Source organism: Grus americana, chromosome 2 (genome assembly GCF_028858705.1).
Source record: "Grus americana isolate bGruAme1 chromosome 2, bGruAme1.mat, whole genome shotgun sequence".
NCBI classification, from domain to species: Eukaryota; Metazoa; Chordata; class Aves; order Gruiformes; family Gruidae; genus Grus; species Grus americana.
Genome location: NC_072853.1, coordinates 97003631 through 97017409, shown reverse-complemented (window position 1 = coordinate 97017409; position 13779 = coordinate 97003631). Strand labels below are relative to the sequence as shown.

At 47.0% G+C, this 13779-nt stretch overlaps 1 protein-coding gene across 1 annotated transcript; it reads right to left on the bottom strand.

Annotated features, from left to right (window-relative positions):
* Positions 1-3506: 3506 nt before the first annotated feature.
* EDN1 (endothelin 1) lies at positions 3507-8344 on the bottom strand. Its single transcript, XM_054818312.1, has 5 exons — positions 8050-8344; positions 7703-7844; positions 6571-6729; positions 6181-6288; positions 3507-4788 (listed from the first exon to the last, which is right to left on the bottom strand). The coding sequence occupies exons 1-5, from the start codon at positions 8111-8113 to the stop codon at positions 4650-4652; spliced, it is 612 nt and encodes a 203-aa protein (XP_054674287.1). The 5' UTR covers positions 8114-8344; the 3' UTR covers positions 3507-4649.
* Positions 8345-13779: the final 5435 nt, after the last annotated feature.

Sequence of the window (13779 nt, the reverse complement as noted above, 5' to 3'; positions counted from 1 at the left end):
ACATACCAGCTGATTGTTTAACCATATTGAGAAATAGCAAAACAGGCTTCCCTATCATTTTTCACCTAGCTCAGATTTGATCAGAGATATAAAATAAAGAAAGACACGAACACCCATTCTGGCTAAGTTTCCGAAATGTCGTTCGCACGATGTTTACCTCAGGAAAAATGATCCTGCCGCTATCTTTGTACTTTATCTGTGGTGCTCTGTCTCTTCGCATACTTACACTCACCATCACAGCTTCCAAGCATTCTCCTCTAATTAATCAAAAACTCCGTCCTTTTGTTTCCTAGGTCACAAAGGAAGAACAGTAAATTAAATAAAGATATCGGCTGCAAATAGAAGCTGGATTTCTACCCAAGGAACCTAATAATAGTGCCATGATGCAGACGAAGTCAAAATTGATATGGTTTTATATACACAGAGACAAACAGTTGAGTGTGAAGAAAGTAAACATCAGATAGCATTCAAACAGCGGTTTATCCAGCTCATTCTGTGTTTGTAAATATAGAAGTGTGTTGTGGAGGCTAAATTTATCCTAATGTAAGGAAACGTGAACAAAGAGGCTGGTATTTGGTAACTTCTATAGGCAACATTAGGACATCCTGCGTGAATTATTTTGGGGCAGTTCATGATAACGTGGTACAGATTAGAGTTGCCATTTCTGGAAAAATTAAGTCAGAATTATGTAGATAAGACGGAAAGAATTTCAGCAGCATTGTAGTATTTTCCTGACTTGAAGCCTGACTCACAAGTAAAAGCTTTGTTTTATTGTATACCTTGTTTTGATATATAGTCAAAACAGCCTTTAAACAGAGAAAATAAAAATAAACCAGCTGAGTAAGAAAGAATTACACACAGCATTGAATAAAAATAAGTGCAGCAAGATTAATTTTGGAGAGAAATAGTTGTGTTTTCCTGTGAAACTTTTTGCAATTTCAGAAATGGCCATGCCAAACCCAGGAAAAATCAAAGGAGGGAGATACAATTTGGTAACAGCTTGGGAACGGGGCCTTTCCTTGTTCTTGATCCACGCTGGATTTTCAGCCATACGTCAGGTGTATTTTGGGACCATTTAGAGTATGGCCAGGCTGGAAAGCGGTGGCCCTCTTCTCTATATGTTTCTCTTTGTCCTTCTCAAATTTCATCCTGGGTCAGAAGAACCTCTCACTTAAAAAGGAGATAGATCATGGCCATGAAAGGTTTACTTTTTAAGAGAAGAAGTGAGATTAGTTCTAGTTAGAAGAAGGACACCCCTGATTCTGCAGCCTTGCCTCTGCAGTCAGCACAATGTTTCCATTGGCTTCAGGTAGAATATTTTTTCACCCAGGTCGTTTATTACAAGTAAGAATGTACTTTTACACTGCTCTGTGTTCAGTGCCATAAATCCCAGCACATACCATGCCTCTCTTTTTTCACCGGGGGCTCTGGCCAGAGTTATTGAATCGCTTTCTGCTATGGAGCTCGCTTTGAGAAGGAGCAAACCTCTGGGACAGACCCTGGTACTTGTATGCGAGCCAGCCTTAAGATAAAACGCTTCATGTTCCCTTTTGCTTATTCAGTGAGACAAACAGACTGTTAAATTCTGGTTTTCGGTCCAGATCATTAATGCAAACCAGGGTAAGCTGCAGTTTATGCTCCTACGCCAGAAGGTAAATAGCACGGGATGAGGGGCAGGGACGCATCCCCTTCCGCCCCCGCCGCACGCGAATGGGCCCCTGGAGCAGGCTGGGCAGCACGAAATGGCTTTGGCCGCTCTTGCCAAAGCCTGCAAGCCCCTGGCATCAGGGCATCTAACCCTCCTTGTGCTGTTTGCATTGCCGCTCAGGCTCGGTGCCGTGTGGGACTCTTACTTTACCTCGCTCAGCTCTGGGGACTGTGCCTTCCCCAAAAGGCCAGGGGGTGCCCGTCACTACACAAAGCCACAGCACGAGCGAGCAGCGGGGTCAGTTCAGGGAGGGGAAAGGAAAGGAGGATGAAAGCTCAATTTGGATGCCAGGCATGAGCACAGAAAACCCTAGAAGGAACAGGTTTATTTTTAGCATGATCTCTCAAGAATCCCTTGAGCAGCTAGCCAGGAATTTGGGCCACTGAAGCCTACCCATGGCACCATTTAGCCTGGCCACCTAGAAAGTCCAGATAGCCAGCCCTCATAACAGCACAGGCACTGCTGCAGCGCTCCTCCGCTCCCAGCATCGCTCCTCTCCTCCCGTTCTCTCCCGGGAGAGAAAACAGGAGTGACTGGGTCAGCGATGCCGATGCACAGCCCCTTCCCTGGCAGGGGCACCCCGTGCCACCCGCTCGCCTGCCACGTCGCCTGGGTGAGAGGCAGCACCTCGACTACTTGCTTGTTTATTTTCCCTGCCGAAGGCAACTACCGGTGGGGGGAGAAACAGCAAAACCAGGGAGTATTAGTGAGGTCTCTTCACACCTGACAGAGGTCACCGATCCACGCACGACCCAATGCAGAGATCAAAGGGCGGCTCAGGGGGGCTGCATCCCGCCCTGCAGAAATGCAGGGGCTCCTGGTTCCTTCCCGCTGCCTGGGCCAGGCTCTCCTGTCGGACCCCGGCTGCCAGCACTGCCATCTCTTCACTGAATTACTGCCCCAAAACATAGCAGAACAGCCTGAAGGAAACATGATGTGGGCTTTATTCAGCCTTATGGTGTTTGGGGGTGAGAAATGCTGCAAACAAATGAATATTGACAAGAAATCCAGAACGATTTCAGAAATTTTTAACAGTCATGTGCTGTCAGTGTTTGTAAGTAAGTGGCACACATCTTGTCTTGCATCTGTTTGTAAACATTTTTTTTTTTTTAAAAAAACCCAAACAGTTGTATTCATGGACTAACTCTTGTGCTTTTTTTTTTTTTTTTCCCTCCTATAGGGTCAGAGACAATTAAATCCATTTATTTGCTTTAAGCATCTTTCCAGCTAACCACTTTAGGCCAATGTTTGGAGACATGCAAAGTCTGACTATTGCTCTAGCTCTTTCCTGGGCTTGGGCCAGGCTCCATTGAAATCTCCATCTTTAACTTGCATGGGCTGGGCTGAGACTTTTAGGATAGCATGGTAATAAATAACATAACACTGCATAGCCCAATAGAGCCCACAAAGTATCCAGTGTGTGCATTTTCTCCTCTAGTTCATCTATATCCAATCCCTGACTGGCCATATCTTAATGGTATGGTAAATCCAACACTAGAATTTGTACTATTGGATGAAAAAGACATCAGCCAGGTGACAGTGCTGCTCCGGGATAAGTTCATTTGGCCAATTCAAATTCCACCATAAAGTTTTGGTGAGCAAGCTTGAAGCTACAACAAGTATTATGTGTTGTCTCACATCTGGCACAACCTTTCTGTGTTGTGATCTGGCTAGTCTGACAGAAAGGCAGTCGCGCATGCACACTTCATCTAGGTCAGCTTCGTACGTGGGGCAATCTACCTCCAACATCATGGAGCCACGGCCTGTGGAAAAATGGGGCATATGAAAAACAAGCCAGTACAGTAATTAAAAATATTTATTTCTGAAGATATTTACCTCGATAGGCATAAAGCATTTTCCAATTTCATACAGAAATACATAAAACATGCATAGACCAATATGGCCTACTTCAATGTGTATTCAACATGGTAAATATAATGAAGAACTTGTGTGACTATAAATACAAAACACAAAAAATAAGCACATAAGATTCAACCTGTCAGCAAATTCAACAATGTGAATAAATTCACTGCTATAAACATTCACCCAGTATTAGCCTTTTGACATAATTCAAAACAACCCTTTGTCTCAACGCATTTCCACCAAACAAGGCACTGAATAAATCTCACAACAGCCTCTGATATTTCAGGGCATTTTTGGTGGCATTTAAGACACAACAACCTCTATTATTAGAAGTTCAGTTAGCCAAATGCCCTTGTTATGGGAAACCTAGTAGTGTCCTCTAACTTTTATTTTATGTTGAAGAGTCCTTTGGTATCCAAAACCAAAGGACTTTGACTATGCAAACAACCACAGTGTGTAACCCACATTCAGATAACTCTGGTTGTACAAGTAAACTAGACTTCTGGAAAAAGGCAAAGGGTTGCAGCTGATTAGTAAAGGCAATAAAAAGGTGTAAAAATACTCTAGCAGGAGTGCAACAAACAGTACGCGAGGTAGACATGTATATATGCAGTAAGTCCTGATTAAAGTAGCACTGGGGCTTTCATTTTTGCATCTTAATCAAAAGGCAGAGTTTTTCACTTTGAAGTTTGTCCACTCAGATCTTGCTTTCTGTCCTTTCTAAGCACATCTGGGAGGTCTTCCTTGCAAGATGCTTTTGATGTAGACCCTGAAAGCTGCTCAATTGATGGGTAACATTCCAGAAGCAATGTTTAAATGTTTCTTCAGAAAGATAGCTTTTCATGTATGTTACTGCGGATTCCCCTTCACCCCCTCTACCCATCCATCTGAATTCCAAAATGATGAAATCCTTTGCTTTTATACCTCCAAATACGGGACTTCCTTAGTGTTTTGCTCTGCTGTGCAAACACTTGGACAGGGAGGCCCTTCGCCATCATGGAATGTTAGAAGTCAAGAGAGAGTTTTGGTGACGCTTTGTCAGCAAGTGTGGTGGAGAAAGATTGAGGTGATCTTCCCACTAGGATGCTTTCAGGCTTTCCCAGATGCTTTGCCTTTTGTTTGCCCTGTTATGTTTCAGCTTCCACCCTTTCTGGAGCTCAGCCTTCAGCTTTGCAATACTGAAGGAAGCTTTGATACTGTTACCAATGGCTTGCAGCCTGCAAAAATAAGAAATATACATTCACTGTTACAATAATGAAGATGCATCTTCAGTGGGCAAATACTCGGTTTTTGATTAAATAAGCCTCAGTCTAGATTTCTGCCATGGGATCCTCAGTAACTGCTGACTGCTATACCTCTGTCAGAATTACACTAACTTAAGCTACTTGAAATATTGGATTCAGAATTTCAATGCAAACATTAAAATAAGTTAAAATATTCATTGAAAATAGATGGCCCAGACTTCCTTAAATAGCACGTATCCAGTCAAGAGGTCTTCAGCGTTACTCTCTTTGTCTGTTTTGTTTCTTTTAGGTAAACCTGACCCTGCTTCCAATGAATGGGTGCATTTTTCAAGTAAGCAAGCAAGCCTCATTTTCAAAAATTATTTAAGACTTCCAGGGCCTAAGTCGCACTCAAAATCATCAGGCTGCCTGCTTCCATAAATCCCGTTCTGCTTTTCAAAGCAGCGCTAAAGAGTCTTCTTCTGTATGGGCAAACTTGTGTATGCCATACTTTTACATGGATGGGCACATGGCTGAACGCTGAACGCCAGAGCTGACAGAGCTGTGCTAACACTCAGCTTCAAAGCTGACTTCACCTCTGTGGGGTTCATAGCTGCACCAAGTCCAATGCACGTGTCTCTGAACTGCACTGTGGAGTGACGTTGCTGCCTACTGCCACTCAACTTATTCTGCACAGACCTCAAAGGGCAATCCTGAAATTTACTCCTAATCTCAAATATTAAATTGGGCTCAAATATTAATTTAGTCTTCATCTTCCCTTTCCTCAACCTTTTTGCAGTCATTTCCATCACTAACATCCTGTACTCATTTTACACACATTTATCAGGCAATGTAAGAGATAAGGCAGGTAGAAATCTGCCTCCTGCATTCTAAAAAGCCAGCCATACCAGCCAGAAGAAACAATATATTCAAAATCTGGATAGATCAATAATCTTCTTTTTTTCCCCTCCAGTAAAATAAAGTATCTAAGAAAAGGCATTCTGATTCAATTTCACATTCGAATAGTTGGGACATAGTATTTTTAAGTAGTTAAGATAGTGCATGAACACACTAAAATGACAGGCTCTTTTTATTTCTGTCAGTATTTCATGATTTCATACTCTTCTGAAGTTTGGTGTATTTCTTAGGCCTACGACTAAGCCTGCTTCCTCTAAGCAAATGGAGGATGCAAGGCAGAGCTAAGCACTTGTGTCTTCACAAGATAAAAACACACTGCATGAAGGAAAGCCCTCAAGACATCCTCACTGATTCATCTGTAACTCTCAAGCTGAAATCACCAGCTAAGCCCACGCTGACCTGAAGGCAGGTGAACTGTGCTCTCTATTGCTGCTCCAGGGAACTACAACAGGATGAGAAGAAACTCACCGCTTCATTTTCTTGCTGTCAACAAGCTGTCGGTTCGTGCACTTGGGTCCGATGCAATTGCCAGCTTTGTTGCGGTGATGCAAGGTTTTCTCCACTGTGGACTGAGCCCTGTTAAAAGTGAAAAGGCACTGCTGTTAAAAAAAAAAAACAAAACAAAACACAAGTCTGCAGTCCACAAGGTGAGACATCTCATCAACCACTTCTCAAGGCGTGTAATAAGCCATCTTTCTGGGCCAAACCATAGTATGTATTACAGCAGTGTTAGCACTCAGGTAGGAGGCAAGGCTTTGGGGAGATTATGCACTCAGCAAGTGCCAAAATGAGTAAGTCTACCACAATCCATCCCTTTTACATGCACTGCCTTTTAAAGAGTAGCAACAATAGACGCACCAGAGATCTTTTCCTGTCTGGCAGAAGTTCAGACATTTCTTGTCCTTCTGGTTGGCACATTGGCATCTGCTGCTAGGTTCAGTGAGCGTCTCCGGCACCACGTCCTTCAGCGATCTTCTGGAACGAGAAGGGCCTCCAAGACCATACGGAACAGTCTTCCTATGATCAAAGAGACAACATGAAAGTCAGTCAAATAATCCTGTGGCTCCAAAACATCGGGGTATTTGGGGCAATCTTATCAATGGGATTGATTGCATGAGTAAGGGTTGTGGGATTGGGAATGCCTTGTCGATCATCATTTTCATGCAAACGCTTCTGATGATCCTGGAACATATTCATTAGCATGGCTACTGACAAGGCTAATGACCTTTTAATTGTGATTTCATAAGGCTTCTGTGCCTCCCTGTTCGACAGAAAGCAATAAAACCTCATCTCTTTGAACTTTGGTAACTGCTAACATTGAAAGAAGCAATAAAAATGAGGAACAGATCCTCTCCGCTCCGAGGAAACTCAGTAGCAGAACAAATCACCTAAGTCAGTGTTTGCTGTGTTAGGTGAGGCTCCGGCCCACTACTCTTTGGTGAGGAGAGCATAGAAATGGACACTGTACCCTGTTAACACATGGGATGCGTTAATTTGCAGCAGGGAGCAGCAAGAGGCAGCGAGGAGCCACCCTGTGCCAAAGTAAGCCTTCCAGCCTCCTAACTTGTCGGAAAGAAAAACGCTCAGGCAAATTCAGGCTGGCAAAACCATACTTTTGGCATTTGATCCGCTTCTGATTCATAGTGAAAAGTATCCCACAGCCTTTGCTGAGCAGTGCCCAAAGGAAATACTCCTGCCCAGATTTTAGGAACGCAGGTGTGTTAGGGCTATTAGGAGCTATCTGCTCAATCTCGGTGGTCAAACCCTGCTTGCTTTCTCCCGGTGAACAGTCTCGCTGCTAAATTCGGCAGAAAAGCAGGAGGGGGGGGGGGGGGAGAAAAGCCATAGGAGAGACCGTGCAAATAACTATTCCTTCCTCCCCTTCCCATTTCTGCAGGGAGCTTGTTCTTTTTAAGTCCCCCTCCCCTTTTCCCAACCAAAGGGGAACCCAGCGCTCGGCAACTGCCGAAGCCCCCCCCGGTCCACTCACTCGGGGGTGTTGATCCAGATGATGTCGAGGTGACAGAAGTAGACGCACTCCTCGTCCAGCAGCGAGGAGCAGGAGCAGCGCCGGGCGCGGCGGTGCGCGGCGGTGGCGGGGGGCGGCGCGGCGTCCGCTTCGGCTCCGGGGGCTGCGGGAGGGAGCGGCAGAGCTCAGCACCCGCGGCAACCACGCACCCCGCGCATCTCCGCCGGCAGTCCCTCCCGCCGCATCCCTCAGCCTCCTCGGGCCGCCTTCCCCCCGGGGGGGGTCCGGCACGGAGCCCCGGTGAGACCCGGCAGCACCCCGCAGGGACGGACCCAGGCGGCGGCGAGCGGCTGGGGGCCGTCACCTACCTGCCGGCAGCAGCCCCGGGCAGAGCACGAAGAGCAGCGAGACGATCATCTGGGAATAATCCATAGCAGGCAGCGGAGAGCGGACGAAAAAAAAAGGGGAGGGGGGGAAAAAGGCAAAAATTAATAAGAGAGAAAAAATGAGGGAAAGTCTCTCCCAGCGTCGGGACGGAGAGCCGTGTCCCGTTCTCTGCGGGGCGCAGCGCGGGCACAAGCAGCGGCTCGGTGCGCCCCGGCGCGTCTGGCTGGCGCGGCGGTCCCCGGCGCCCTTTTATAGCGAACCCCCATGGAGCGGGTAAACAGCCCCGGCGCTATTTTATCCCGAGACAATGTTATTCTGCTATTAGTCACCGCGCGGCAACGTGCGGGCCGAGATAAGGCCGGGCTGGAAAGGAAATCGCCTGCGAACTTCAGAGCGGCGGGCGGCGGCGGGCGACCGGGGGGGGGCCGGGGGCGACCCGAGGGCGGGGAGGGGAGAGGCGGGGCGGCGGCGAGGAGGGGGGGGGAGGTGTGTGCGCCGCGGGCCGCGCCGGGGGCGGGCCGCCAGGGGGCGCTCTGCCGCCTGGCGCCTCGCACCTGAGGGCGGCCGGCCGGCTCAGCCGCCTGGCGGCGGCGCGCGGGGCATCGTCGCCCTCGCCGTAAGGACGATAATTATTGTGATTATTGTCAGCGTGGTGGGTGGTGGTGGTGGTGGTAGTGGTTGTTGTTGTTATAACAGCGGGGCGGGCCGGGCGGCGGCGGCGGCAGGCGCGGTACCGCCCGCGGTGGAGGTGTCGTGGCTGCCCCTCAGGCTCGCGGCGAGCGTTGGAGCGGCTCCGCCGCCCGGCGGGGGCTCTGGGTTTGGCCCGCTGCTCCCGCCGCCGCCTCGGGGGAAGGATCCGGCGAGCGTCCCCTCCTGTCCTTCCCCAGCCGCCGAGGGAGTCGGCAGCGGGACGCCGGGGGCTGCCGGAGGCGGCCGGAGGGGCTCCCCGGGGGCGTCGGGACTCGGCGCGGCCTGGTACGCCCGACCCCCCCCGACTCTCTGCAGGCGCAGCCGGGTGGGCTCGGGGTGGGGGGGTGGGGTGTCTCAAACGGTTGCGTTTGGCAGCAGCGGTGAGACGTTAGGGTATAATCCCCATTTTCTTCCGTGGCAAGGCAGGGCACCGTGCCAAAGAGCATGTTTTAGGGTCCGGGCTGTGTGAGCAGCAGCAGGCGTGTAAAGCTGGGGATGTGTGGTTGTGCCTAGCCTTTGCCTTCGGCTCCTACTGCTACCTCTGGCAAGGTCAGGGTGAGGGTTTTTTCTGACATGTTTATATTTGCTGCTTTGTGTTGAGGCACGGTAGCTGTCGGTGTGGAAGCTGGACACTTGACAAATGGCCATGGCAATGCCATCGCAAATCTATACATGCATGAAATCCACTAAGCTCCTAACTGAGAAAACCATCCTCTGAATATAAACTGAAATGAACTCAAATGCCTGGGATGCAATGTGGAGCTGTCGTGCTGCAAAGCGTGCCAATTTCACCTATGATAAATAGATAAGACTCTCTTGGTATTTGTGGTATTTCCGTGCACTGTGCTGTAATAATAGAAGTGACCTTGGATATTACAAAGACCAAGGCTGTTAATGCAAGTTGCATTGTGATCTTTCAGGTGAATGGCCATTTTTTTAAAGTATCAAATTATACTGTGCTGCTGTATCATAGCAGACAAACTGTCTACAACCATGCTGAGTCAGAATAAAGGTCCATTTAACTGGTATCCTTTCTCCCACAATGGCTGTTAGCAGATGTTATGAGGAAGAGTACAAGAAAGGAATGCAAGCGGAGACTAATCCTTTCCTTGGCATAACCTCCCTGCTTCTGACATGATGAAGTTTAGGGGCTTTCCAAGTAGTTTCGAGCATTTAGACCATTATGCTGAATAAACACCAGCGGCCCCATCCTGAAATGGCTCATACCTTTTTATCAAAGATTCTCTAAAAACTGCCCTATAAAACATCTGTGAGAGGAGAAAGCTAGGTTATACAATATTTTTTCACACCTTTCCAGCGTGGGAGTCTATTTTTCAGAGCAGGGATTGTATCTTCTTGTGTATTATGTCTTGTGTATGTAGGGCAGCACTTACCAGAATACCAATGTATCTGTACCTGTGTGTGTGAATTATTGCAGTCATGATAAGAATCTACCAGCAGAGGTCACCTAGCTACATATAAAAAGTAATAGTAGCCCACTGAAGTAATTAACTTTATCAGTATCCAAAAGTTGGGAAAGAGATGAGGTGATTTTTTTTTTTTTTGGTCTTCTTGGTGTTAAAAAAAAGAAAAAACACAAAGCAGTTGTGTGGGTTGAAAGATAGCTATCGTTTCTGTATAGAATACAAATATGTATAGCCTTTCCAGGCCTCTCACTTAAAGGCCATATTTCATGCTAACACTTACTTAAAAATTTTTTTTTCTGAGATGTGCACTTGAAGCCAAAATGACTCATATCTATGTAAGATATTTTCAGCTTTGTCAAAATGCCTTGTTAGAAAGTATTTTGTTAGCTGGTAAAAATGGCATGCATGTTTCCTCTGAGTAACAAAGCACAAACATATCGCAGGGATCTCTGAAGGTGCTTTTAAAAAAAAAAACAAAACAAAAAAACCCCAAAACAAACCAAAAACATCTTCAGCAATTTTTAGTAAGGATTCATAAATATTATTGTTGTCAGAGATCCATATCCTCTGATTCAGCGATTTCTGATAGCTCTGCTTTCGGATCTTGAGACTAACCAGAATCAAGCTATTCCTGTTGCTTGTTTGAGTAATGCAAAAACAAATTTGTGTTCAGTTACCAGTGTCCCGGGTGGGTCATTTCAGGCCGCAGGAATTGCCAGGCCAGGAGGTGGGTTTCCCCGGGAAGGGGTAACCCCCCTTACCCTTCCTTGGACACTGGGAGGTACCAGGCAGGTCTGTGCCACGCAGAAATACCCTTTGGGAGTGTTGCCAAAGAAGGAAGATTCGCTCACTCTATAGCTGTTTATAGTAGGTGTCTGTAATGGTATGGGTCACTGTAGGGGTCTTATAAAATAAGCAGAACAGGACTAAAGTTTGGCTAGCAGTCAGTGTTTGCAGAGTGGAAATACAAAGTCGTGGGCGATCCTACAAAGTCATGTACTCAAGGAGTCATCCTGGTGCACACCAAGCCAGCTTGCCCCGAGGGCTGGGAAGTTTGCACCTGTATTTGTTCTGCTACCCATTTGGGTGAGGGTGGAAGCAGGAGTTGAAGCTGGCAGCTCCTGCAGCAGGCGTTTTGCCTTTCTAGCTGGAGTACCTCGGCCAGCCACAGCTGAGACGCTGTGTTATGGGGTGAAAACTTAGCTGGCCAGCCAGGTTCTGGTTTTAATGTTCCAGCTGGAAAAGGCCACGGCACTGACTGAGTTTTCTAAAGGACATTTTGTATAGTGTCAGAAATGTGAAATGCCTGCTTATCAGCAAAACAATAAAAGGAGATTGTAAAACTGTGCCTTTCTGTCTAGGGAACAAGGGGAGCAGCATGCTGTTTTCTGCAGATTTGAAACACAATTCTCAATTAAGTGAAAGTTGTGTAACATGTCCCTTTACCTCCCTCGCTGCCCCTCTTGCCCCTCTTAGGGGCCATCCAGTCCCCCTGCGCCCCTTCTGACGCAAGAGGAGGGGGGGAGATTCCCCTTCCTCCCTTACATAACATGCAAATTAAAGAGCTAACTAATTTAGGCTTCTTGGAAGTGACCTTGTTCTTGTCTGTCACTACCCAGCCTACCATGTATCTAATTTTCCCTTTACAGATGTCAGGGTCCTCGGGCAGAAGCATAATTTCTGGAAAAGCAACTTTCTCCATTTCTCCCCATCTCCAGTGAATGAGGTTTCTGACAGGACGCGGGCGCCTATCTCACGCTGCACTTGTGGACCTCTGAAAGTGCTGAGGAGAGGAGGAGGGTCAGCCACTGATCCAGCAGCCCCAGCCCCACCTGTTCGTAGCACGGGGCCAGGTCCTGTTCCCACCTCAGTCCCGTCAATGGTCATTTTCCTTCTGGAATGCACTCCACATACAAAACCCTGTTTAAATTAGGGAGGAAGGTGACAGCTCTATGATGCTTGGCACCAAAAAGCCGTCATCGGATGAGAAAAGAAAGCTCTTCCAGACCACGCATGTCCTGGCACAAGGTGGCAGTGACTAGATACCATTGAAAATCCAGAAATCTAAAGCAGCCTAGAGCTCAAATAAAGGAGAAAACCAACTTTACTGAGCAAAGGTCATAGTTTCTCCCAGGGCTAAAATTGTTGTTACCAGAAACAGAAGGACGGTTTGCAAAGATTCAGGTTTCAGAGGCACCGTTGTGAAACCTTCCTCCCGCTTGTACTTTCCACAACAAAGAACTGGAAGCGTCAGGGAAATGTTTCGCTGGAAGCCAAGCCAATTTTTAGATGAGGGGAAACATCAGGTGGGAAAAGGGAAAAGGTTTAAATAAGCCGGGAATAAAGAATCCACGTAACTTTTAGGTGAGAGTTAACAGGAATTTCCCCCTTACTTTTACCACCCATCTCTGGGTGTCGTGGGAGAAAGAGTGTCCATTTCCCATTGAAGCGAGCCACAGGGCTGCTGGAGGGGCTTGGCCGCCCCCCGTCCCAGCACGCGGTGGCAGTTCCTCCTGTTGCCATTTTTTATTCTGTATTTGCTCTTGCACAGGAGCCGCAAGCAGAATATCAGGAGCAAGGCAAAAGGTTAAGCTCTGTGGGCATAACATGGGAGAGGCGAGCAGAGCCCTCTCTCCCAGGCCTTGTGTAGGTGACAGGGGTGACCCGTACTGCCGAGGAGGTGCCCTGCGTGGTGCCGGGACCGCACCCTGACCCGCAGTCGGGTGGCTATTTCTGCTGTGGTAGCTCAGCATCCTGCACCGCTTTTGGTGCACTTACACACAGAGGCCCCAAAGGATTTCACTCCTGAGCCCTTGGGCGTTATAAGCAGTTTCTACTGTGGTGCTTAACTGGATTTCATTTTTTAATTGACCTGAGTTTCTCTCATGTCACTGACAATATTAGTAGAAGTAGTAAGGTGAAGACCTCACTTCTGGCCCAGAAAATCTCAAATTGCTGAAGGCTGGGGAAGTATTCTGGAGAAGGAGCTCTATGTCTTATCCCTGTGCTTTTGCAGACACATCCACCATTGGCCGTGTCAGACACAAAATGCCGGGCTGAATATTCTGATCCCATGGGACTGTGATATATTCTCACAGCTATGCTTGGACTCTAAGTTTGTTTCGGGGGGAAAAAAAAAAAAAAGTATTTCTGCATGGTCTTCAGCTCCATTCAGTCGAGTTCAAAATACAAACAGTATGAATTATTTCTAGAAGTGTGAAAAGACAGTAAAAGGTTACATGTGTCATTAATCAGCTTCTTAAGAACGGGTTATGCAAGCAAGAGTTTAACAATAATAAGGATTATCATCAATAAATACAAGAGATTAGTGGAAAGACTGCAACAGAAGGATTTAGTGAAGAAAAGGAGAATACAGAACAGAAACTGTCACTTGTAGAAAACCAGATCTGGTTCTGAATACAACCTCTTCTATGAATACAGCAGCATATGACAGAATACTTATTTGCAAATAACAGTTAGTGGAAAATGTGCTTTATCAGGTTTGTTTACATATTTCTTTGCAAGTCTGGCTTGCAAGCAAGTCAAAACCAAAGCATCCAATTAGAAAATCTTCTGAAGCAAATCACTAAGGGC